At 47.5% G+C, this 27,145-nt stretch overlaps 1 protein-coding gene across 1 annotated transcript; it reads right to left on the minus strand.

Annotated features, from left to right (window-relative positions):
- Nucleotides 1–1,897: 1,897 nt before the first annotated feature.
- Nucleotides 1,898–10,047, minus strand: PROKR2 (prokineticin receptor 2). Its single transcript, XM_007073234.3, has 2 exons — nt 9,511–10,047; nt 1,898–2,594 (listed from the first exon to the last, which is right to left on the minus strand). The coding sequence occupies exons 1-2, from the start codon at nt 9,966–9,968 to the stop codon at nt 1,898–1,900; spliced, it is 1,155 nt and encodes a 384-aa protein (XP_007073296.1). The 5' UTR covers nt 9,969–10,047.
- Between the last annotated feature and the right edge of the window lie 17,098 nt (nt 10,048–27,145).

A 27,145-nucleotide genomic window follows, 5' to 3' on the forward strand; every position in this document is an offset into this window, starting at 1 on the left:
GAAAAAAGGGCTGAATTCTTTTGACACACACAACTGGTGCACAGTCTACTCTTAAAGAATCTAATTAGGAGAAGGGTCTGGATGGGGGTAATAAATAAAAGCATAGTTATTATTCTATTGTAAAAATGCAGATAACCCCAAATACTTAGCTGCTTGCTTTAAATCACATTGTGTATATTTTGTAAACTTAGAACTTACAAACCATTTGGCTTAAGCTAATGTTAAAGTGAGTCTGCATTTTCTGAGGGTACAGTGATTGGGCTGAAGGTGAGTCTTCTGGGTGGTGATGGAAGAAAACGTTGGTTGAAACTTCACTGTTGGGCAAACCAACACTTACTTCAAAGACAAACAAGCAGACAACTCATTAACCCTTTCTCTACAGAAAAGTCGGAGTTGTCCAAATGTGGATGGGTCAGTCCCAAACCGGGTACCATTTGTAGTCTCTGCTTCAAAATGAACAAGGAAGAATTGAGGACATATATACACAATCATCACCAATGTATACTAATGCAAACATTATGCAGCCCTGGGGCAAGCTCCTTGACAACATGCAGGGAAGACCGTCAACGCTTCTGAAGAGGTGGGGGGCGGCGGGCAGTCATTGAAGTTCTGAAGTTAAATCTTCTTCATTACAACCCAGGACAGGCGTTCCTTTTTTTTTTTTTTTTTTTACCCCAGTGTAGATGGGCTGCACTGTGAAGAGTTCAGGGGTCCCTGGTCCAAAGAACAGGAATGAAAAAGCGGGAGTGTTTCTTCACATTAAGTCACAGTGAATGGGGATTCTCTTATCCAAACTGTTGAATATCACTTAGCCATTCTTGTCACTAGTATAGTACAAAGCACTTTCACAAACTATGGCGTCAGCGGGCTCCCCCAATACTCGTGTAAAGTAGACAGTACAGGTATTTTCATCACCCTTATTTCATTGAAGCAAAACCAAGAAACCGAGAGAGTAAGCGTCCAGGTCACATGAATCTTAAAGACGTGAACCCAGGCCTTTCCGTTCCAAGTAGAGATCACTTTGTTCTCAAAAGACGATTTGTCCTAGAAAAGTGATCCACACCTTAGTAAAAGAGCAACATAGATTATGCTCATTGCCAGTGGCAAGCTCCACCCCTTTCTCTGTCCCCTTCCTCCCTGGCATTACAGCCTCTGAATCCTTTACACTAATGTATCAAGGACAGGATGTGGTCCTCATTTCAAGACTGTATGTCTTCACCCAAAAGAATGATGAGCTTTCAAGCATCAGTGGAAAAGAGAGTTTTTTTGGTCCTTTACTTTGAAATCATACCACTGTAGCTAACCAATGGCCTGGTTATGAGAAAAATTCTTTTCTCACAGCCAGAATCCTGAAGAATATCCTTAGGGAGGTAATGGGAGCTGAGTGGGAAAGTTCAACATGATGGCATGAAACTTCTTCCTAAAAGGCTGTAAACCCCACACTCTGACGAACTTATCCTTACATTTCCATCACGTCTAAGTGGCTTATTCTATAGCCTTTTGCCTTTCCTGCAAACTGATGAGATAGAGAATGAGGGTAGGTAGATGGAGAGTGAGTGCCAATAACCATGTGAGGCTTCTGACTGGCCATCGCTTGGTGACACCAATAGCTTCTGACATTTTTTCTTATTTAATTTTTGCACACAGTAACTGGTAAATGCCAGCTCCTGTCGCCTTGTCCAATCTCATTGGTGTGGCCGGCACACAGGAGCTGTCCAGTCCACGTCAGCTGCGTTGAGTCTCACCGCCCACCATGACTGAGAAGCATCTGCTCCTTGAGGGCAGCGAGGTGGGAACACAGTTGCCCTTTTCCCAGGCAGCCTGTGTGAACTTGGTTACTGGTGGACTGTGCTCGGAGTGCTGGCTTTCGGGTTTTCCACCTCAGAGCACCAGGCGGTCACTTGAGCCTGATACAGTCCACCTCTTCGGTGGCCGGCATGCCGCTGGTTTTGAGCTCCAGGTCGGCGCTGGACTTGCTCCCGTGATGGGAGGGCCGCCAGTGGAGCAGCAGCATCTTCTTGAAGTACTTCACGGTGTTGTTCTTGACCGTCACGAAGCACACGGTGTTGATCATGCTGTTGCTCATGGCGATGCACTCGACCACGTAGAAGGCAGTGAGGTAGTGCTTCTCCTTGACGAACACGGCGGGGAAGAAGTCGCGCACGATGCTGAAGCCGTAGAAGGGTGCCCAGCACAGCACGTAGGCCGTGAGGACGCACATGAGCACCAGCACCGTCTTCCTGCGGCAGCGCAGCCGCTTCCGGATCTGCTCTGTCTGGAAGCCCGGGACGGCCTTGAACCACAGCTCGCGGGACACCCTGGCGTAGCACAGGGTCATGGTGAGCACGGGGCCCACGAACTCCACGCCGAAGATGAACAGGAAGTAGGACTTGTAGTAGAGCTGCTGGTCCACCGGCCAGATCTGGCCGCAGAAGATCTTCTCCTGGCTTTTGACGATGAACAGGACCGTCTCTGTTGTGAAGTAGGCCGATGGGATGGCAATGAGAATGGACACCACCCAGACCAAAGCAATCAGGAAGGAGGCCGTTTGATAATTCATCCGTGGTTTCAAGGGGTGGACGATGGCGAGATATCTGGCGGGGGAGGAAAGCCATCAGTAATAATGATATGTGCTTGGAAACATTAGTCTCGATCTAAGCCCAAACAGGCACAAAAACAGGATGGCACAGTGAGTTCCCATGTAATTATCCAGCTTCACCAGACTTCATCTTATTTTAGCAACATTATTTGGAGTAGTGCAGTGGTTTAGTGGAAACAGCACAGGCTTTGGGCAAACAGGTGGAATAAATCCCAGCTCTTCCCCCTTAGTGGCTTTGGGGTCTGGAGGGAATCACTCAGCCCTTCTGAGATTTATTTCCTCAAATGCAAATGGGATAAAATGACAACCTACCTTGTGGGGCTGCTGTAAATATTAAACATGATAATGTTTGTCAAATGCTTTGCATTGTAGTAGGTGTTCAATAAATATATGTGGCGTTCTTGTTATTATTATTAGTCCCACTGACACCACCTTGGCTTTCAGTCTTGCCATTCTGCCCAAGAACTTAATACTTTCAAAACTCTTTATTCCAAATACCTCATGGTTTTGAGGTGAAAAAAGGGCTCTGGAGCTCAGAGAGAGGTAGGGGCCTTTTCAGGGCAGTGCACTAGGGCTTTCCTCTCCCCTCCCCCCCAGGGACCATCCTGCATTACAGAGCAGGAGCGTAGGGGTGGGTTTAGGGTGGAATTTAAGGAGTCTAACGTGAGAAGTAAATGACTTGCCCAACCTCACTCGGTGCAGGGACCAGGATCCCGGCTCCTGATACAGAGCTTTTACACCCACCTCCTGGGTTGTCTCAAGCTCAGATGAGGTGTGTGAAGTTGCCTCGACACCACAAAGCGGCACACAACGTTAGAGCTTTATCCTGCTCGTTCCAGTGAGTGACCCTGCCTGGGAGAGGTTGGAGCCCTTCGGGGGGTCACTACAGGCTGCACTATTGAGCAAGGTTTCACTGGTGCTCGTTCTTGCCGAGGAACTCTTGGAGCAGGTGTAGTTCCCCCAGGAGTGGGAGGGAGCAGGGGTATTTATACACCAACTCTCCTAAGTCATTGTTGGGGGAGCCAGAGGAGGCCTTCGGACAAAGAAACGCGGGTGTTGACAGGTGGGAGTGGACAGGGGCGCAGACGTGACAGGAGCAAAGGGGTCTGAGAGGAGCGTATCAGTAGCATCTGCTACAACCTGGTAAATCCACAGCAGGTTGCTGGTCCTGCTGTGGGCCCAACCTGTGTAAACGGAGACAGAGTAGAAGACACAGTCCTTGACCTCTGGGAGCTTTTCTTCCACACAGAAACTAGAATAACCAAGTGACAGGTCAAGAGCGACTTGAAGGAAGACATGGTCATTATGTTAGCGATGTAGTCCGGGAACGCTTCATGGAGCTTGTGAGATTCTGACCACGTCCTATTCACCCGCTGATGAAGGCAGGATTCCCCTGCCCTACGGAGAACGAGGTGAGTGAACACACAACACCCGGCAGTGGACGGATGAGCCCTAGAGCAGTTAACTAGTCACCTACACTCACCGCCCAGAGAGAGGGACACTGCCAAGCATGTGGGGCCACATAGGAGTGGCACACAGGAACAGAATGAGCCAGCAGGGGTGGTGGGCAGCAGGCTTTGTAGCGACAAGAGGATTAAGTGACCCTGGGCTCCCATGAGAGGATGTGATCGGCTTGTTTGAATAATTTTGCCACCTGATAGGGAGGTGACACGCATCAGGTTGAGGACTGAGGGTGCAGCTGGTCCAGCCGAGACAAGACTAGCAGGTCAAGAGCCTTTCCTGCTGGGTAGAGGGCTATACCTGGCGAGGACAGAGGGCCTCATGGCTAGGGACCCTGGGGGCCCTGTGGGGCTCGAGGATGTCAAAGCAGCACAGGGAGTTTCAGGTTTTCCAATATAACAGCCTAATAAATAGCACTCAGGTTCAAAACCAATTGAAAAATAAGGCAAAACGATAAGAAAGATGGACGGCCAAACTCTCACTCCCAAAGTGATGACACTGATACTGGACAGTAGGGCTTTTCTCTGTGAGCACAGGGGCCACTTCATAGTCAATGAAGTAAACCTACAAACCCTGACACAGGCCAGTGAGAGAGACACAGGCTTCCCTGTGCACCTTACTCCTTGGTAACACATGCCTGTTCTATGTGGAAATATCAGAAGGGCTATCTACTGCCATTTCTGAATGCCACTGCCAGAAGAAGGGTGAGATTTACGTGCAGAGGACTTGGGAGAGATGTTATTTCAGCTCATAGAGACCCTAGGAGGGTGCTGATCTCAGGAAACACGCATCCACGCAGACAGATGGTAACAAAGACCTTGTGGCTGTCCCTCTTGCCAATGGACAAGTCATGGAGAAAGATCAGTTTTAACAAAATACTATAGCTTCCAACATGCTTTATGTCGGTTTACCTTCTCAGAACCTGACAAAAAGCTGGAGAGGTTGTCAGTCAAGTTATTATTATTTCTGTTTCACAGATGAAGAAACTAAGTCCCAGGAGCATAATGGATTTATCCAGCTTGGAACCCAGATGTTCTGAGTCACTCCTAGGCCAGTGTTTTTGCCTTTCTTTCTTTCTTTTTTTTTTAATTCTTCTTTTTTTTTAATGTTTATTTGATTTTGAGGGAGAGAGAGAGAGAGTACGAGCAGGGGAGGGGCAGAGAGAGGAGACGCAGAATCTGAAGCAGGCTCTAGGCTCCGAGCTGCCAGCACAGAGCCTGATGTGGGGCTTGAACTCACGGACCGCGAGATCATGACCTGAGCCAAAGTCAGAGCTTAACCGACTGTGCCACCCAGGAGCCCCTCCTTTCTGATTTATTTGATGACAACTCTGAATTTTGGAATCTCTTTTGTAATGAGGAAGTTGTTACTGGATTCGAAAATACTAGAATTTAAGAGTCCACGACAGAAGAAGCAGGAATGTAGAAATTCTCTCTGGCATTGGTTATCAAGATACTTTTCTTGCTGGAACTATATTGGAGGGGGGTTGAGAGGGAAGGAGAGAGAGAGAGAAAGAGAGAGAGAGATGAAATCCTGAGTTAGTTCTGTTTCCAGAGTCCTCTTGGCTACTGAACCACCATTTCCCTAGCAACCCTCACCTTGGCATTTCAGGCTCTGCTTCCTGCATTCCAGTGGAAGACAGCGTGGGAAAGAAAGAAACTGGACGACTTTCTTGTATCACACACAAAAGTGAATTCAAAATGGATTAAAGACCTACATGTGAGACCTGAAATTATAAAAATCCTAGAAGAGAGCACAGGCAGTAATTTCTCTGACATCCTCTGTAGCAACTTTTTTTTCTAGATATGTCTCCTGAGGCAAGGGAAACAAAAGCAAAAAATAAACTATTGAGACTGCGTCAAAATAAAAAGCTTCTGCACAGTCAAGGAAACAATCAACCAAACTAAAAGGCAGGGTGCCTGTGTCGCTCAGTCAGTTGAGCGGTTGAGTGTCTGACTCTTGATTTCAGCTCAGGTCATGATCCCAGGGTCATGGGACTGAGCCCTGAGTCGGGCTCCTCACTGAGCATGGAGCCTGCTTAAGATTCTCATTCTCTCTCTCTCTCTCTCTCTCTCTCTCTCTCTGTTCCTCTGCCCCTCTCCCCTGCTCATACTCCCTCTCTAAAAACAACAACAACAACAAAACTAAAAGGCAGCCTACACAACGGGAAAAGATATTTGCAAATGACATATGCAATAAAGGGCTAGTATCCAAAATATATAAAGAACTTCTACAACTCAACACTCCCAAAGCAAATAATCCAACTTAAAAATGGGCAGAAGACATGACCAGGTACTTCTCCAAAGAAGACATCCAGATGGTCAACAGACACATGAAGAGATGCTCAACATCACTCATCATCAGGGAAATACAAATCAAAACCACAATGAGATAGCACCTCACGCCTGTCAGAATGGCTAAAATAAAAAATACAAGAAACAACAGGGATTGGCGAGGATGTGGAGAAAAAAAGGAAACCTCCTGCACTATTGGTGGGAATGCAAACTGGTGCAGCCACTGTGGAAAACAGTATGGAGGCTCCTCAGAAAGTTAAAAATAGAACTGCCCTATGATCCAGCAAATCCAAAGCATACAAAAACATTAACTCAAAGGGATATATGTACCCACCCCTATGTTTATTACAGGATTATTTATAATAAATAACCAAGTTATGGAAACAGCCCAAGTGTCCATTTATTGATGAATGGATAAAGAAGATGTGATATACAGATATATATATGTGATTATATTATATATATACATATATATGTGATTATATTATATATATACATATGTGATTATATATATACATATATATATAATGGAACATTACTTAACTATCAAAAAGAATGCAATCTTGGGTGCCTGTTGGCTTAGTGGGTTAAGTGTCAGATTCTTGATTTCAGCTGAGGTCATGATGTCACAGTTTGTGAGATGGGGCCCCGCATGGGGCTCTACACTGACAGCGCAGAGCCTGCTTGGCAGTGTCTCTCTCTCCCTCGCTCTCTACCCCTCCCCGGCTCTCTCTCTCTTTCTCGCTCTCAAAATAAGTAAACATTAAAAAAAAAATGAAATCTTGCCATTTGCAATGGCGTGGATGGAGCTAGAGAGCGTAATGTTAAGCAAAATAAGTCAGGAGGACAAATACCATATGATTTCACTCATATGTGGCATTTAAGAAACAAAACAAATGAGCAAAGTGGGAAAAGAGAGAGAGAAACAGAGAAATACACTCTTAACAATGGAGAACAAACTGGGGAGGTGGGGGGGGGGATGGGCAGAACAGGTGATGGGGATTAAGGGGTGCACTTGTCACGATGAGCACTGGCGCTGTGAGGAAGTATTGAGTCACTATACTGTAGACCTGAAACTAATATTACGCTGTATGTTAACTAACTGGAATTCAAATAAAAACCTAAAAAAAAAAAAAAAAAAAAGAATGATGGTAACATTTGCTGCCTGGGTGATGGGCAGAATGGCAGAGCTGTGGATGGAGCTGGGAATCTGACGGCAGAGCTGGTTCAGGGTGAAAAAGGAACCACTCTTTGTATTATGACTGGATGGCTGCTTCCTAAGAGACTCCTACGTCGCCCAAACCCCCAACGTTATAAAGACAAAGGTTTCCACAGGTCAAAGGGGATGAGGACAGGGATAACTCTCACCTGAGTGAGCATCAGAATCACTCAGGGAATTGGATAAAAATGCAGATTCCTGGGACCTAGCCCAAGGGATTCTCATTTAGTAGGGCTGGGGGGTGGGGGCTAGGAATCTGACTTTGTATCATTTGCCCTCGGGGATTTTGTGCAGTTGCTGGACAGTTACATCTTACAAACACTGGTTTTAGGGTTGGAGAGCTGTAATAACAGAGTTGTTTATCCTGCAGGAATTATGTTTTAAAAAGAAGATGCCTCTTAGACCTCTACGTGTATTTCATTATGAAAAATAATGAACTGCCTCATTAAAAGGGACGACAAACCTAAATAGCACTGAGAGCAAGGAAAAAACTGAAGAGTTCAAAGGAGACAGAAGGGAAAAAAGATGTTTAAAAAACACATCATCAAAATGAATTTAGGGGCCTCTGGGTGGCTCAGTCAGTTAAGCGTCTGATTTCAGCTCAGGTCATGATCTCGCGGTTTGTGGGTTCGAGGCCGTGTCGGGCTCTGTGCTGACAGCTCAGAGCCTGGAACCTGCTTCGGATTCTGTATCTCCCTCTCTTTCTGCCCCTCCCTTGCTCGCACCCTCTCTCTCTCTCTCTCTCTCTCTCTCTCTCTCAAAAAAAGAAAAAAAAATGAACATTAAAAAATTTTTTTAAATAACATTTAAGAAAATAATAAAAAAATATTTAAAAATGAGTTTCAGCACACCGTGGACCAAGAGGATGTTTTACCAGCTGCCCCCCTCAAACAGAGCCACCGGTGACCTGATACTGGCTTATAGCTCTATAGCTGTTTGCGTAAATAAAACACGTGTAAGGTTTGTCACAAGCTGCTACTAGAAATTTTGTAGATTTTATAAATTTATAACAGAGCAAGGACTTCCAGAACATCTCATGCAAATGTATGCAAATGAGCCCATGGATGTACGCAAGGAAACAAAGGCAAGGATGTCCTTCCCTCTTTTCTACAAATAGGCGATTATCTTATTTTAAAATCAGCTCTGGGGCACCTGGGTGGCTCAGTTGGTTGAGCGTCCGACTTCAGCTCAGGTCACGATCTTGCAGTCCGTGAGTTCGAGCCCCGCGTCGGGCTCTGGGCTGATGGCTCGGAGCCTGGAGCCTGCTTCCGATTCTGTGTCTCCCTCTCTCTCTGACCCTCCCCCGTTCATGCTCTGTCTCTCTCTGTCTCAAAAATAAATAAACTTAAAAAAAAAAATTAAAATCAGCTCTACAACAAAGGCACCAGAAACAAGGGTACATTACCCTATGATTCTGTTTTTATGAAGTTAAAGAACAGACAAAATTAAACGACGATGAGTGAGATCAGAGCCGTGGTTGTGTGGGGTGCGAACTGACTGGTAAGGGGGACAAGGGAGTTTTCTAGGTGATGCAAATAAATGTTCCACATCTTGACTTGGGTACTGGCTACAGGACAAACTTGGTACGCGTGACCCTGACCGGAAGGTGCCCTGGTGAAGTCTCACGTGGCCTAAACTTTCTGCTTTTGCGTTCGGTCGTGTTTGTGGCTGCTCGCGCTCACGTGACATGCCTGCACCCACTCTGTGGCAGACGTGGTATCTGCAGGCACGGCCCAGAGCTGGGGGTGCTCAGGAGCCTCCCTCTCGCCCACGTCTGGGGGGGATCGTGAGCCCCAAGTGAGGAAATCAGGTCTCCTCTTGCCTTGAATAGATGAGCCAGCCTCCGAATCGGCAGCGGCGCCAACCTGTCGGGGCTGAAGTGAGGAAAGGGGCCACCTGGCCCAGCCCCCATCTTTACCCTGGACCGGCACCCTCACCTGTCGATAGCGATGGCCAGCAAGGCGTTGGTGGAGACGTAGAGTGAGACTGTACGCAGGTAGTTGACAGAGGCGCAGAGCGCGTGGCCGTGCTCCCAGGAGAGCTGGCGCACCACGTAGTAGTCCATCTCGAAGGGGCAGCAGATGACGGCCACCAGGAAGTCAGAGACGGCCAGGTTAGCGATGAGCAGGTTGGTCAGGTTGCGCAGCTTCTTACAGCGGGCGAGGGCAGCAATAAAGACAAAGTTGCCGACGCCACAAACCAGCATGATGCCCGCCAGTGCCACACCGATGACGATCTTGGCGGCAAAGAAGGTCCGAGTCTTGGTCATGTCCTCGTCCTCGTCCAGAGGGAGGTCGTAATCACCATAACTGAAGTTGAACGGGAGGGAGGAGGTATGGTCTTGAGCCGGGCTGAAGTTGGGTGCGAAAGTAGTGTTTCCATTCTGGGCTGCCATGGTGGAGACTGCAGGTGGAGTGGTGAGAATTCTGAGCTGGGGATCCAGACCTTCTGCTGTCGTGAGTCGCCGAGCCTAGCACCCCGCCCACATCCTTGAGGAGAGTCACCACGCCATCCTGGACCCTGGAAGGAGACACAGTCAGTGGGCAACATGCAGGAAAATACCTGGTAATATTCTCCCAGAGCTCCCCAAGTGGAAGCCAACCAGACCCAGTGACTACCCTGAGACAGAATTACCCAGACTTTGGGGGAGAGAGGACATGAGGTCTGGAAACTGGGAAATCCCCCATTGGCTTTCAGGAGGTACTGGGCATAGGATGAACTAGATTCTCCAGAGACACCCACGAAGAGCCTGCATGTCTGTCTTTTTCTCAGGAGCCGGGACCAGTCTGACTGCCCAGTCACTCTCTCCTTCCCACCATCAACTCCCACAAGGTCTTCAAAAAGTTTAACAAGCTTGTTCCAGGCGGTTGGCCCAGGCTTCCACAGCAGCTACCATGCCGTGTCACCTTTTGGTCAAGGACAATGAAGCCGGAGGATCGGGACACACGGCAAGGTCTTTCCTCCAAAGCAGGGCACTGGCCCCTATGTCCTGGCCAAACCTTGGACATGGACATCACCAAATCCATTTTCACATGAACAGGCTGAGTCATCCTGGGCCAGTGATTTATGCTGTCTGAGCACTGATCTTCCTATAAACCAAATCCCCGCTGCCTAGACCGGGCCTGGACAGTGGAGGCTGGACAGGAGTCTGTGGGATGCAGGAATGAGGATCCGCCCAGGATTCTGCTGGTGAAGGGGGCTGTGGGTGGGAGAGAATTCTGCTGCTGCTCCTCTGTGCTTTGGGAACCAGATCTAACAAGAAACGCTTTGTCTGCTTCCCCTCCCTGCTCCCACTTTTGTGATCAGCTCCCTGTCTCCTTGGACAGCTCCCCCCCCCCAGTTCTCCCCCAGAATCAACCCTGACTGGGAAGCACCACATTTTGTCACCAAGGTCCCTGTCCTCTGAAAGTGGTAGTGGCTGCTCCAAGACCCGGCTTAACTGAAAACGGCCCCCAAGGGGGGGCAGGAGTAAGGGGAAGGGGATATCAGGGAGGATCCAGGAGGGCCTGAGGGCTGAAACTGTCCCGAGTCCTTTATGTTTTCAGTGCCTCAAGATCCCCACGGCAAAGGAAAATAAAGTCTCGGAAGTACTGAGCCCTTAGGAGATGGGGCACCACCGGGTTCAACGCATCGGAGGGCCTTGGGAAAAAACAAAACAAAACAAAAACAAGAAACTCGAGATCCCAACACCAGCAGAAAGAAGACCCCAGCCATCAAGCTGTGTCCTGCCTCTCCAGGCTTAACACAACTGGAAACGACTCCAAGTGTGGGCGCCGCGGGATGCTGATAGCAAGAATGGACCAAACTGGAGAGCGGGTTTGGCCCGGCCCCGTCAGAGGAGGGGGAGAGAGAGGGACAGGAACTGAAGCAGCAGGGACGGCCGTCGCAGGGTGGCAGGGCCGCTCGAACCTGCAGCGCGTGCGACTGCTGCGTACCCGAGGCGAAAACCTCCTCCGCCAGACGACGTTCAAGTGCCAACGGCGTCCGCAGCCGGGAGCGTCCTCCGTCCGGGTCGCCTCGCCTTCTCCCGCGAAGCCCGGGTCCCCGCAGACAGTGCCCGACCCGAGACCGAGAAGCGGGAGTCGCGTCCTCTCGGCTGCCACGCTCCGCGAGGAGGGGACGTGAGCCCGGGTGGCGCAGGTCTCGGCCCCATTTTTCCGGGGACGCACCCCCCTGCCCCAGACCAACCCGCTTCGGGCGCCCTCTCCCCTCCCTCCCTTACCCGCCCCGGCGCGGCCGCGCGGTCCCGGAGGCGCCGCCCAGCAAGGGCGGGAATCGAGTCGGAGATTCGGGCTCCAAAGGCGAAGCGTGCGAGGCCTCCGGGCCAGAAGAAAACCGGGGTTAGGGGCTGGACCCGGTGAGCGGGAATTACCCGGGAGATGCTTCCCTCTTCAGCTTCCCTTTCAACGAGGTGCCCCCTGCCCAAGCCCTCCCCTGCAGTTTGGCGCTCGCCCGCCAGCCCAGCCGCCCGCGCGCCCCGGTCCCGGCTTCCCGTCGCCGGGTCCCCTGCCCGGTCCTGGCGGGTGGTGGACTCTCCCGGCACGAACTCCTCCACTTGGAGTCAGCCCGGGAGCCTCCCGAGAAGCACGGGAGGCAAAGCAACCCGAATCCCCCGGAGAAAGGAGTGGGCGTCGGCGCCCCCAGCCCGAGTGGATTCGGAGAAAGAAGTGGGCGTCGGCGCCCCCAGCCCGGATGACGCCCCCACCGCACCAAGGGAGCCCCCGGACCGCGCAGAGCTCAGCACCTACCTGCCTGGGCGCCTCCTCCCGGCGCGCTCCGCTGCCCTGGCCGCCGGGTTCAGTACTGGGGGACCGCGACTTCCTCGTGCAGTGGCGCTGGGTTCCGGGGTGTCCTTTCTTCCTCGCTCCAGCGCGCTTCCCCCGCGCGTCGCGGTCTCTGTCTTCCCGCTGGAGTTGGCGCTCCGCCCCTGCAGCTCGGCAAGGCGCCTCGGACCCTGCCCGTGCGCCCCGCCCCGCCCCGCGCTCGACTCCGCCCCGGGGTCCCCAGCCTGCCCCCGCGCCGAGGCACCGGGTGGGCCTTCGGCTCCTGCACCTGGTGTGCCCAGGGCGCCGGGCGCGCGGAGTTCTGGCTGCGTTGGCAAGGATCCCCAGTCCGCCGGGTTGGCCCGCTCCAAGAGGCTTCTGCGTCTTCGCACCGAAGTGTGAATGAGACCTCAGTAGCAGGGGTTAGGTGGTGCGGATTCCGAGCCCTTAGTGCCCCGCCGAGGGGCCTCTCTGGGGTCGCCCATGCAGGAGCCGGCTGTTCGGTCTTTGGCAGGAGCCCCCACCAGCGTCCGCTCCCGCTACACGGAGGCTCATTTAGGAGGACGCTGGGGTACATTCCATCGTGCCCGAGGGGGCTGGTGCCGGGGAGACTTGGAGGTGCATAGTGGTGGGTGGGTGGTGATGGAGATGGAGGCTCTCGGGGAGGAAGCTGGGAATCCCGGGCAGATTGCCCTGCTCAAATCTCCTACCCTGAAGTCCTCATCAAAGCCTTGCGATACCCATCACTGCCAGATTCCTTGGCGTTTCAGAGATTATCCCACTTGGGCCTCCACCAGTCTGTCTGGAGCCATGTTTCTGGAGCCCTGCACCTTGCTTCCTCCAGGTTCTGATTGTAGGCAATTTCCATTACCACTCTGTTCCTAGGTTTTCTTTATGCAGATTGGGAAGATTCCTTATACGGATTGGGAAGGAAGAAGTAAAATGGTCTATGTTGCAGATGGCATGATGTCTTTGTAAAAAATCAGAAGGAATTGACAAAAAACAAACAAACAAACAAACAAAAACTTTCCAGAACTAATAAGTGATTATAGCAAAGTTTCAAGATACAAGGTTAATACAAAAAAGGCAAATGCTTTCCTATATATCAGCAATGAACAAGTGGCACTTGAAATTGAAAATACAATACTATTTACACTAGCAGCCCCCAAAGGAAAATACTTAGGTATAAATCCTAACAAAATATGTACAAGATCTATATGACAGAAATCTAAATAAATGGAGAGATATTACCTTGTCCACGGATAGGAAGATTCAATATGGTCAAGATGTCAGTTTTCCCCAATTTGATCTACAGATTAAAAAAAAAAACAATCAAAATCCAGCAAGTTATTTTGTAGATATCAACATTTTTTTCTTTTTTTAAGTTTTTTATTTATTTTGAGAGAGAGAGAGAGAGCACGAGTAGGATAGAGGAAAGAAAGAGGGAGAGAGAGAATCCCAAGCAGGCTCAGCATTGTCAGCACAGCACCTGACTCAGGGCTCCATCCCATGAAAGGTGAGATCATGACTGACTGAGCCACCCAGGTGCCCTTTCATGTAAACTTTAGAATGTTTGTTGATATCAGGGCACCTGGGTGGCTCAGTCAGTTAAGGATATGACTCTTGATTTCAGCTCAGGTCATGATCTCACCTTTCATGGGATCGAGCCCTGTGTCGGACTCTGTGCCAACAGTGCTAAGCCTGGAGCCTGCTTCAGATTCTGTCTCCCTCTCTCTCTCTGCCCCTCCCCAGCTCGCACTCTGTCTTTCTCTCTTAAAAATAAATAAACATTAAAAAAAAAAAGATTCTCTCTCTCACTCTCTCCCTTTGGCCCCTTCCCCACTTGTATGCACGCTCTCTCTCTAAAAAAAAAAAAAATAATAATAATTAACAAAACAAAACAAAAATTTGTATGAAGATTCAGAATAGCTCACACAATATTGGAGAATAACACAATTGGAGGATCAACACTACCTGACTTCAAGACTTACTATAAAGCTACAGTAATCAAGACAGTGTGGTATCGGTGAAAGAATAGACAAATGGATCAGTGGAAGGGAGCAGAGAGCCCAGAAATAGATCCACATAAATATAGTCTTTTGATTTTTGACAAAGGAGGGAAGGCAGTACAGTGGAGAAAAGACAGTCTTTTCAACAAATGGTGCTGGAACAATTAGACATCCCCATGTGAAAAAATCAATCTAGACACAGACCTTGTAGCTGTCACACAAATTAACTCAAAAGGGATCACAGACTCAACTGTACAATGAAAAACTATAAAATGCCTAGAAGATAACATAGGAGAAAATCTAGATGACCTTGGATTTCGTGATGGCTTTTTAGATACAACAACAAAGGCAAGATCCATAAAAGAAAGAATTAATAAGCTGGACTTCATTAAAATTATAAATGTCTGCTCTGCAAGAGACACTGTCAAGAGAAATGAAAAGACAAACCACAGACTGGGAGATAATATGGGTAAAAGACGTATCTGATGAAGGACTTTTACCCCCAAATACACAAAGAACTCCTAAAACTCATCAGTAAGAAAACAAACAAACCAATTAAAAAATTGGCCAAAGACCCTCACTGACACCTCATGACAAGAGATATAGCAGACAAATAAGCACATGAAAAGATGCTCCATATCATATATCATCAGGGAAATGCAAATTAAAATAGCAGTGAGATACCACTACATATTTACTAGAATAGCCAATGGCTGGAACACTGACAACACCAAATGCTGGTGAGGATGTGGAACAACAGGAATTCTGATCTATTTGTGGTGGAAACGCAAAATGGTACGGCCACTTTGGAGGTTTGCTGGTTGGTTTTTTTTTCTTTGTTTTGTTTTTGTTTTGTTTTGTTTTACAAAGCCAAACACATCCTTACCATAAGATACAGCAATCACATTCCTTGGTATTTTAAAACTTATGTCTCCACAAAAACCTGCACACGGGCATGTGTAGCAGTTTTATTCACAATCACCAAAATTTGGAAGCAACCTTGATGTCCTTCAGTAGCTGAATGGATCACTAAACTGGAGTACATCCAGATAACAGAATCAGCGCCAAAACCAAATGAGCTCTTTATCAAGCCGTGAGAAGACACAGAAGAACTGTAAGTGCATATTACTAAGTGGAAGAAACCAATCTGAAAAGGCTACATACCGTGTGGTTCCAACTATACGACATCCTGGAGAAGGCAAAACTATGGAGACAGTAAAAGGGTCAGTGGTTTTCAGAGGTTAGGCAAGAGAAGGACAAACAGTTGGGGCATGGGGGATTTTTAGGGCAGTGACACTACTCTATATGATACTATGATGGCGGAGACGGGACAATTGACATTTGTTCAAACCCATGGAATATACAACAGCAGAGTGAACTCTAATGTAAGCTACGGACTTTTGGGTGATAATAACGTGTCAGTGTAGGTCCATCAGTTACAACAAATGTACCACCCTCGTATGGGATGTTGGTAATGGGGGAGGCTCTGCGTGTGTGGGAGCAGGGATTATATGCGAAATCTCTGTACCTTTGGCTAAGTTTTGCTGCGAACCTAAATCTGCTCAAGAGAATAAAGTCTATTTTAAAAAATGGGTACGGATTTTCAGGAGCTTGATTTGTTAATACGTATAAGAAGCCTTGAAATTTTAACATTCTTTAATGCAGAAATTATATTTTTATTAGTTTTTCCTGTGTAAATAATAAATGGAGCAGTTAAAGATTTCACTACAAAGATGTTGATCGCAACATTGTTTAGTATAACAAGGAACTGGAAACAACCTGAACTCTCTACACTTGCTTAATATGTGATAAAAAATGTCTTTTATGAAATACCACATGATCATATAATTTTCTTGAAGCAATACAAATTCATATGATTAAAAAATCAAAACATATACAAAATGCGTGAGAAGCATCCCTCTCACCCCGTCCCCCTCCATTTTCCCCCTGTTTCTAGACACACTGGTTTAATATTTTCTAACTATACCTGTTAAATTGCAAAGTGGATTATTTCCCAATTTTTGGCTGATATTGTGCTACACAAGAATGCTATAATATAAAATTAGCGGTGCTTTGGCAAATAACTTTGTATGTGACATCTTTTTGTATATGTGCAAATGATAATAAATTGGATAATAAATTCCTAAAAGTGGTACTGGTGAAAGCATAGAAGCATTTGTAATTTGGGTAGATATTGTTACATTGAAGCCCGTGAAGGGTCTCACCATTTTGCACTTTCCAGGTAAGCAGTCTTTGGTAGAAGTGAGTGCCTCGGGCTGTACCTGAATCAAGAAGCAAATATCCGTTCGGGCGCCTGGGTGGCTCAGTCGGTTGAGTGACTGACTTCAGCTCAGGTCATGATCATGCAGTTTGTGAGTTCAAGCCCCGTGTCAGGCTCTGTGCTGACAGCTCAGAGCCTGGAGCCTGCTTCGGATTCTGTGTCTCCCCCTCTCTCTCTACCTCTTCCCTGCTCACACTCTGTCTCTTTCTCAAAACTAAATAAACATTAAAAACAATTTAAAAAAAATAAGCAAATATCTGTTGAAGTCATAAGAAGGCAATAATCAAAAGCAGGATTTCTCAGCAATGTCGGTCTCTCACACTTGACCTCAGTTCTGAATGCAGGGTGCCCTCTTAGTCATCCAAAGTATGATAGGGAGGGACACTGTCCCCAAGAAAGTTACCTCAGTTTATTTTTCTGTGTCTCTGTGTGTCTCTCATCTAGTCATTAATAATCCATTTATGAAGGTGCCCTTGTGATCAACGGTAGACACATTTTTAGGTAAACTTTTATAATTAAAAAAATTTTTTTTAATGTTTTTATTTACTTTTGAGACAGAGAGAAAGAGAGAGCATGAGCAGGGGAGGGGCAGAGAGAGGGGGAGACACAGAATCTGAAGCAGGCTCCAGGCTCTGAGCTGTCAGCACATAGCCCAATGTGGGGCTCGAACTCACGGAGTGTGAGATCATGACCTGAGCTGAAGTCGGACGCTTAACCGACTGAGCCACCCAGGCACCCCTATAATTTTTTACAGTTTATTTATTTATTTTGTGGGAGAGAAAGAGAAAGATAAAAAAACACAAGTGGGGGAGGAGCAGAGACAGAGACAGAGGGAGAGGGAGAGAATCCCAAGCACGCTCTGCACTGTCAGCACAGAGCCCGATGTGGGGCTCAAACCCATGAACCACGAGATCATGACCTGAGCCCAAACCAAGAGTTGGACACTTCACCAACTGAGCCACTCAGGCACCCCAGGTAAACTTTTAAATTAAATAAGTGTAATTAAGGTCTATGAGTTATTGTTGGGAAAGGTGGGACATAATTAATGGTTCGAGGGGCTTCTACCTTTCATTCAGTCTACCCGGTTTTCACAGCATTCTGGAAGGAGTGGCTCCGTAAGACATACTGGTTGACTCACCTGACCCAGCTAGTGTATTTTTCTCTCTCTGGTTTCCATCTGCTTCCAGGGAAGTGCCAGGAAGACGATAGTTGGGAGGGAGATAAGGCACCAGGCTCTGTGCCCACCAGCACACTCCCTACCTATGGAGAAAGACACAAAAACATGGTAATTTACATGGAAGCTAGATTTTTGGTTAGAAATTTGTGATTGCTTTTAGAACTGTTTCAGAAATATTTCAGAGCCCTCAGGAGGAGGCAGTGTTAGGGAAAGGGTGAGTTGAGTGAGCAAAGTGCTTGCAAGAAACAGGTCATCAACGGACTCAATAGAAGAAAGTTTGGTTAATGTTGTCCCCTTGGTGGGAATGCCATTGTTCTCTGCAAGGACAGTAGAATAAGAGGGCTACAGGGCACCTGTGTGGTTCAGTTGATTAAGCCTCCGACTTCGGCTCAGGTCATAATCTTGAGGACTGTGGTTTGAGCCCCACGTCAGGCTCTCTGCTGTCAGTGTGGAGCCTGCTTGACATCCTCTGTCTCCCTGTCTCTCTATCTCTTTCCCACTTTTTCTCTCTCTCTCAAAACTAAATAAACATTAAAAAAAGAGGACTACAGTGTACCTTATGAGAAAGACTGAAGGCTTTCAAACCAAGAGCCAGATTGGGTTGGGTTTGGAAACAGTTTAGCTTTATAAGGAGATACTTGGAGGTTGATTTTTGTTTTTCCTTGGCTTCTCCCTCCAAGTAAAGGCTCAGGTGCTTGCATGCTGTCTCTCCCCGAGCTCAGAAAAGGACACAAATTCCTTCCTCAGGTATGTCACCCAAGGCAGGGTTTGGGTGCAAACATGTGGAACAAATTCACATAATGTAGAAAGTCAAAAGGTAAATGCCTTCTCTGTCCCCTCTCCACAATCTAGCTCCTTAGAAGTGATCCCTATTAACTGGAGTTCATTATATACATTCAAATGCCAACCACACCTACTCTGGGGATGGTTGGGCTCACTATAGGAGGAGTCAGGGGAGGGGGGAGAGCCATTTTCATTATGGGTGACTTAAGTCTCTGAGTTATTTAACTTGAATATTAAGAAGAATGTGACCTTGGTTCATGCCCCAAGGTGAAAGTAGTCTAGCTGAGTTTGGGTTCCTCTAAAAGCAGATCCTGAGATAATGATTTGAGGGCAGACTTTTCTGGGGAGGTGATCCCAATAATTGGTGTTAGGGGAGTAGAAGAGTGGCTCAGGGAAGGGACAGCAGCCAACAAAAGGGTGTGAAGCCACGCCAAGTTACTGCTGTGGGCAAATGGAACTTAATTCCGCTGGGGACAGCGCTGGGATCCAGCGTGGAACACGCACCCCAGAGTTCTACCAGCAGGGGGGGCGAGGGAGCTCGCAGCTGTCCGCTGAGAACTGTTCCAGAGGGGGTGTTGATTCCCTAGTCCGTTCAGTCCGCAGGGCTGATGGGCAGAGCAGAATCTTGCAGTCAGAGAGGCCTCCAGCGAAGAGAGGCCATTGCTGTCAGTTGGAAAGCATGTACTGAAATACTGACGGGGTGTGGGTGTAACACTCAGAACGTTTGCCACGTGGGCGTTGCACTGCATGTTTGTACTGCAAATATGTTGTATTGCATGTTTGTAATTATTGGTGGGCCCAGTTGTTGTCTCTCATCCTCCAGCAGGTTCTTCTGAGTGTGTCCTTGTCATGGTGATGGCAGAAGTAAGGAAGAAGCAAGTCCCAACCGATGAAACCATTTCAAGCCTCTCCTTGTGGGGGGCGGGGTGTGTGTGTGTGTGTGTGTGTGTGTGTGTGTGTGTGTTTAATCGGCTGACATCCCATTGGCTGAAGCAAGTCACATGGCTGAGTCCAGAGTCACAGATCTGAGCTGGTCACCCTACCTACTTTGGGAGGGCCCGGTGAAGTTAAATGGCAAAGGGCACGTATGCAGCGAGGAGTGAAGAAATGGGGCCAAACAACACAATCCACCACTTTCGCTCCACTGGATCCCAGGACTGCCCGCCTTGCCCCTTCAGCGGCTGCTCTGATTCTCTGAGCTAGCCCATCGCCTCAATAATTACCCTTTTTGGTTTAATTTACCCACCCAGACTTGGATACTGTCACTTGCTATCAAGGAACCCTATCAGATTCAGGTCTTTTCATGCAGGAGAGAATAGACACAGAGAGATTAAGTTCCAGAGGTCACACAGCTAGTAGGTGATGGAGTTCTGATTCAAACCAGGCTCCAAAATCCAGACTCTTTTTTTTTTTTTAATGTTTATTTATTTTTGAGAGAGAGAGAGAGAGAGAGAGAGAGCGCATGAGTTGGGGGGGGGGGAGGCAGAGAGAGAGGGAGACGCCGAATCCAAAGCAGGCTCCAGGCTCCGAGCTGTCAGCACAGAGCCCAACACGGGGCTCGAACTCATGAACCGTGAGATCATGACCTGAGCCGAAGTCGGAGGCTCAACCGACCGAGCCACCCAGGCGCCCCTCCAAATTCCAGACTCTTTCCATGGCGCCAACTTGAGAACTGTGGTTTCCATGGTGCAAGGGAGACAGGTGGAAGTCAGGATTCGTCACACATACTCTTGCTCTGGACAACCCTGCCTGCCTCAGGGGGAGCACGGTATGGAAGCAAGAACTGGGCAAGGCAGAGAAGAATGAATGAATTCCCCAGACCCATGCTTGACTCCAGGGACTATGAGCATCCCAACCGACGCTGGGCTGACCTTGAAGGCAGCTCTCAAATTGGAGTGTGTGTCATGACCTTTCTCAAAATATACATGACGAGACCCCATGCTGGTAGATTTTCATTCCACATAACAATAGGATTTTCCTGTGTTTTTTTTTTTTTTAATTTTTTTTTTAATGTTTATTTATTTTTGAGACAGAGAGAGACAGAGCATGAACGGGGGAGGGTCAGAGAGAGAGGGAGACACAGAATCTGAAACAGGCTCCAGGCTCTGAGCTGTCAGCACAGAGCCCGACGCGGGGCTTGAACTCACGGACCTCGAGATCATGACCTGAGCCGAAGTCGGACGCCCAACCGACTGAGCCACCCAGGCGCCCCCTGTGGTTTTTTTTTTTCAAGTATTTATTCTTTACCAGGGTTCCCATAAAAAAAAAAAAAATGATGGAAATCATTGGCTATAGGAAGTGGACCTTAATGAAATCTGATGCAAAACAGCCGAGCATCTTCTCAGCAGAATGGCATTTTGCTTTCTTTTTTTAAATTATTATTTATATATTTATTTTGAGATAGAGATTGCGAGTGGGAGAGGGACAGAGAGAGAGAGAGAGAGAGAGAGAGAGAGAGAATCTCAAGCAGGCTCCTCACTGTCGGCACAGAGCCCAACGTGGGCCTCTAACTCACAAACCATGAGATCATGATCTGAAATCAAGAGTTGGATGCTTAGGGGCACCTGGGTGGCTTGCTTGGTTAAGCGTCTGACTTCAGCTCAGGTCACGAGCTCACAGTTCGGGAGTTCAAGCACCACATCAGGCTCTCTGCTGTCAGTACAGGGCCCACTTTAGATCCTCTGTCTGCCCCTCCCCTGCTCTTGCTAAAAAAAAAAAAAAAGTCGGACACTTAACCAACTGAGCCACCCAGGCCCCACTGCATTTTGCTTTCTTGCTTGTAATCTCTTGTATCAGCTAAGATTGTGCGAATACCTTTTTTTTTCTTAAATAAAAAAAAATCAATTTTGAGCTTTTCCCCTCTGTTTATTCCAGCGTGGATAGTTTTGAACCTCCACTAGTTGGAAATGCCACTTAAAAAACCACACAGAAGCCAGGAACAGAAAGTGAAGACCAGGGACAAATCAACACGCATTTTTGAGTACAGCTCTCCGTAACACACTTTGCCAGCCATTGTAAGGCTTTACGTGCAGCTGGGAGCACAGCTGAGCTGGGGCAGAGCTGGGAAAGGGGAGAGGTATCAGTTTATATGAAGGTACAGCTTGTTCAGGGAATGGGAAGTAGATCTTGAGAAACTACGCCATGAGTGGTTTGAATCATGCACGGGGGTCTCTTTTTAAATAGAAAGCAATTGGCATTTAAGTTCAGAGATGCTTCCATAGGGATGAGAGCTACGAGGTGTGTGTGTGGGGGGGCGGGCAGGGCGGGCTCGCAGGCTCAGGAGTCCACGCGGTCCAGCTGGTGGCACATTTTTCACGTTGCTATCACTTTGGCATAGGCCGAGAATAAAGAAGACTATAGCTCCCAAATCTTTTTGCTCGATCCCAGACATTCTCAGCAGAAGAGATAAAAGATGGCTCTGAACAAAGGCATCCAAGGGCATGGAACAGTACTCCTGACTTTGAGGGAATGGTAGGTGGGAGACGGGGGTGGGGGCTGTGCTAGGAGGAACTGCATGCCTGCTTTCAGCCCCATCTTAGGATAGCTGCACTCTCTCCTCCACTCAGTGCTGTCCCAGCCCCACAAGGGGCTCTTGATAAGAAATAGTGAGAGGAGGGGCACCTGGGCGGCTCAGTCGGTTAGGCATCCGACTCTTGATTTCGGCGCAGGTCATGATCTCACGGTTCGTGAGATCTCTGCCATCAGCACAGAGCCTGGTTTGGATCTTGTCTCTCCCTCTCTCTCTGCCCTTCCCCTGCTTCGCATGTGCATTCTCTCTCTCGGTCTCTCAACTCTAAATAAAAACATTCAAAAAAAAAAAAAAATGAAATGGTGAGGATTAGGGTGTGGGTAGGACCAGCAGAGGCCACAGGGCTTCCCCAAGGCAAAAGTGGGCGTAGAAGCTAAGAGTCCCCCCACAGACACACAAGTCTGTATTTGGGGACACCTAGCCTCCCAACTGAGACCCCCCACACCCCGGGAGGCAACTGGAGATGAGGTTGGGGTGAGAGAAAGAGGGGAAAAACCAGACAAGAGACAGCTGACATGTGATATTGTAAATGCTCATGTTTATACTTACCTTGGAACGTAAGAGAAGGCGTGAGCCCACTGCTGACATTGTCTGTGTCTGAAGGCCCGGAGGTGCCCACGCTCTCTCCTCGTTCCCTATCCACCCCCGCCTCTGCTCCTGCCTTTTTTTTTTTTTTTTTTTTAATGGCAAAGACCCTCCTTGATATTTATGGCTTTTCCCTTGGTGCATCCAACCCCATAGGATGCCCTTCACTTTGTACTCCGCAGAGGTATAGAGTTCAGACTGCAACCTTCCTGTAACATTCAAGCCCGGCTAATTCAATCTCCGCCACTCCATATTGATTTGCAGGGAGTTCTGAAGTCAACCATCTTCCCGGTCACTTCCCCGCACCTTCCAAGGCTGGCCCAGGCCTGTGACCTTCCTGAGGCCGGGCTGGTGGCTTTGAGTATCCCAGAGCTAGAGTCTAGCTTCTCTGTTATGCCTTGAATTCATGATTGTTGCTACTTTTTCTGAAAGTAGAAAGTTCTTGGTGAGACAAGTATTATTTGTCACTTTTTCTTTGCGGGCAGCGCGGAGGTCATTTTGCGTTTGGGCTGGTTTAGACAAAAGCTTAAGACCTAGTAAATAATAGTCTATCATTTTTAATGTGTGCATCTTTTTTTGTAGCGAAAAACATATTAAGTTTACCATTTTAACCAGTTTTGAGCATACAGTTCAGTGATGTTAAGTATGTTTACCTTGTGCAACAGATCTCTCGGACTTTTCCATCTTGTAAAACTGAAACTCTCTACCTATTAAATACCAATTCCTCCTCCCTCCCCCCAGCCCTTGGCAATCGCCTTTTTTCTACTTTCCGTTTCTGTGATTTGGACTACAGTCCATCATCTTTGCATCTACCCCAAATGCCAAAGCAGTCCCTTCACCATGCCTGATGGCTGCTCAGATAGGTGAGTCCAGTTACGATTTCCCCCCTAAGCTCTTTCAGCTTTACTTTAAAAACTATTACTAATGAAAATGTCACATCAGTCCGGGCTCACCCTCCAACAAGGCAGTGCTTTGTAACAGAAAGCTGGTTATGATCCAAATGCCTCATACATGTGAAAAAAAAATCTCTGAAACAGAAATTGCAACACGCTCGCGGTGATTGTTTCTAGGTGGTAAACTTATGAATAAATTTTTACTTTGTCTTTATTATTTTTTTAAAAAAAATTTTAATGTTTATTTTTTAATTTTTGAGAGAGAGAGACAGAGTGCAAATGGGGGAGGGGCAGAGAGAGAGGGAGACACAGAATCCAAAGCAGGTTCCGGGCTCTGAGCTGTCAGCACAGAGCCCGACGCGGGGCTTGAACTCACGGACCGTGAGATCATGACCTGAGCCGAAGTCGGACGCTTAACTGGCTGAGCCACCCAGGTGCCCCTGTCTTTATTTTTAAATTGATGCACAGAAGACACGGGTTACTTGTCTGACAACGAATATGCATACAAAACCAAAGCAAAAAGTTATCCAGATATTTGGCATGACATAAATGACAATATTCTTTTTGGTATTTTCAATGTTTTTGAAAAGCTAACTGGGGAATGAATGAAACCAATCAGATAGTTTGGCACAAATGTTTTCTAATAGCCAAACAATTGGTTAAGAACCACGTGGTCAAATGGTTAACCAGTCAGTGAAAAGTCTGCCCTAGGAGAAAGCTAAAGACATTGGTGAACCTTCCTTACGTCAGGGGGCCCCATCAGTGGAAACATTAGGGAAAGTCATCCTGACTGAGCCTAGGACTCAGATGATCCATCTCAAGCACCCAGGGCATGGGTTTTCACCAGGCCTTTGCCTTAGTCAAGCATCACTGGTTGCAACCACCAGAAATGCACTTGAACCAGCCCCTGTCAAGGAGGGGAATCTGGAGGAGAGAGTACATCATATGCTTCTTGCTTCTCGATTACCTGGATTGCAGATGCTGAGTAAGGGACGCCTGCTCAGAGCTCTCAGGGGCCAGAATCGCAGCTGGAGAGGCATCACAGTGGCTTGTGTCTCCATGCTCTGAGGGCTTTGCTTGGTTTTCTGCATTCTCTCCTCTCTGTGTGTTTGCTCTGTTCTTCTCTCTCTCTGTCCCAGACCCTGCTCCGTCTGACTTCTCAGTTTTAAAGCCCAGGAATCCCACATGCCTAGGAGAGACAGAGAATTTAGGTGGCCCAGCTTGGGTCAGGCATCTGCCCAGCTGGCCACTAGCCCACGGGGTACATTTGTGTTATTTGGGAAAGGCATCATTTTTCCAGGCAGATGTAGCCCTGAGCCAGGGCACACAATCAGGCTTCATTTGCACCCAACCACCCCGTTCCTTGCACAGTGCACAACCCAGACAATAGTACATGGGAATCCTTGTCCGCTTTTGGTCTGATCAGCTGTGGCTGGGATGAAGGCAGGCATAATCACATGTGGGTGGAGAGAGAGCCCTCCTTCCTCTACCCCCACCCCAGGCACAAAAACAGCTCTAGCACTTTCCATCCTACTTCTTTCAGGCAGATCATGTTACAGTGGAGCTGGAGGTACTTTGTGCTGGCATATTCTGTGAAAAAACTGTAACTTTTGTAAGTATGGAGGACATGATTAAATTGAAGTTGATGAATGTGTTAATACATAGAGCTAAGAAAATAGAGATCACCTAGGCTCAATTTGTTCCATCAAATAACTGAGTGAAATATAAGATAATTTTGAGAATTACCACTGAAAACAGATTAAAGGAAAGAATATAAGTTCTCCTTAAGGAGGTTTTCATTCTAGAAACTTAGAAGCACCTGGGCTGGAAAGGGATTGTGTCTATCCGGAGGGAGAGTGAGGATGAATGGGGTCTGGAGTCCTTCTCCAGCCCCTATGGAGCCAGGAGACCTGGCTCAGAGAAAGCAATCAGATTTTTCCTTTTTGAACTCTGTTTGAACCCACCTCTATAAACTGGCTCATGGTTTTGTGAAATCTGTTAGTAATTGTCAACCTTGTTCCCAAAGTAGCCATAAAACCCCATCTGTATTTCAGGAAAGCCGCTGGTCTCTTCTGTATCTGTTTTTTCTCCCCACTCTCTCCTCTCTCCTGTCCGAGGAAACTATAGGTAGTGTCTGGAGTCCCCTGGTCCCCTTTTCTCTCTACACAGCAGGGTCTCCTGATGGGCCATCCTTCTCTCAGGCTTTTCACTTCCTTGTCCTTCTGGTGACATGGAATTACCAAATTTCATTTGACCCCAACTGCCACTGATGGCTCATTCCCAGCTCCTCACCATCCCTTTGGACCCGATACAGCTAAGCGCACATTTCAAAATGTCATTCTGTTAGCCTTTGTGAAGTGACAAAGCATTTTCTTGTCTTGTAGACAGAGATCAACATATTTATGATTGACCTTAGAATATTTTTAAGACTTGGGACTGTTCCTAGGTGTTCTGCTTCAGATTCTACTGCCTATTTTATGCCAAGAGTGACCCTGACTTGATTCGATTCAAAGTATTTCAATACCGACTCTGGGCTAGGTGGGTCAATCATGGCAGGAGATGCTGATGGTCAGATTACCCGCTGGGACATAGTTGGTTGAATTAGCCCTGTCCAGAGTTTGTGAAGTCTCTCAAGGTTTTCTAACCCCATCATCCTGCTGTATTTTCTTCTTGTCCAGAAAATATTGGATTATACAACATGTCTTATGCTATAGGCATGACATGACTTAGGCAACCAACTCTTCGGTGGTGTCTTGGAAGGTTTTAAAGGTTTAGGGGGCACAACAGTTTGGCTCATTTTAGAGACCGTTGGCTAAAAAAAGCTTCAGAGGACTTGGAGGAGGCCAGGTTGTAAAACGTGGACAAAACCGCTGAGCAACAAAAGACCCAATGGGAAATTCACAACGTAGATGCAATGACTTTTAGTGCACACGGTTTAGGAGTCCCGTGGTTGAGCCATAAAATTGTTAGGATGTAGAGGCCAAGGAACTCAGAAGGGCAAGCCAAGAATAATTTTTAAAATAGATTTAAAAGTGTTTTCTGCCAGGCAGGCAGGCAGGGACAGAATAGGGAATCCTCAGACTGGAGCAGGCTGTTGAGAACATTATTACATTACTTAATCCTCTAATCAAATAGTTGGACACCTTCTGGGGTGTTTTGGTAATTGACCAGAGTTCAGAAGACACTCTAGAAAGGAAGAAATTTAATTAAGCTTTATTGGATAATTGTGAAATTTGGTCATCAGATCACTCATTTTGCATTGCCCTCCCTGAATATTAAATTGGCAGGAGTAGAAATTGGAGATGAATGAACATGCCTTCTGATGCTTTTGTAAAGGGTGTTGGGGAATGTGTATTGGTGAGTAGCTCATGGGCTGTATTCTCGCATCTCAATTACCGAGACTGTGAATGACTTACATCTGTTGATACACTTAATAAGCAGGCACATTGGTGACTGTGTTTCTCAGGCTTGGCTGTACACTGGAATAACCTGCGGATCTGTAAAAAAAATAATAATAAAGATACTGGGGCTTATTCCCAGGGATTCTGACTT

This window comes from Panthera tigris, chromosome A3 (genome assembly GCF_018350195.1).
Source record: "Panthera tigris isolate Pti1 chromosome A3, P.tigris_Pti1_mat1.1, whole genome shotgun sequence".
NCBI lineage: Eukaryota > Metazoa > Chordata > Mammalia > Carnivora > Felidae > Panthera > Panthera tigris.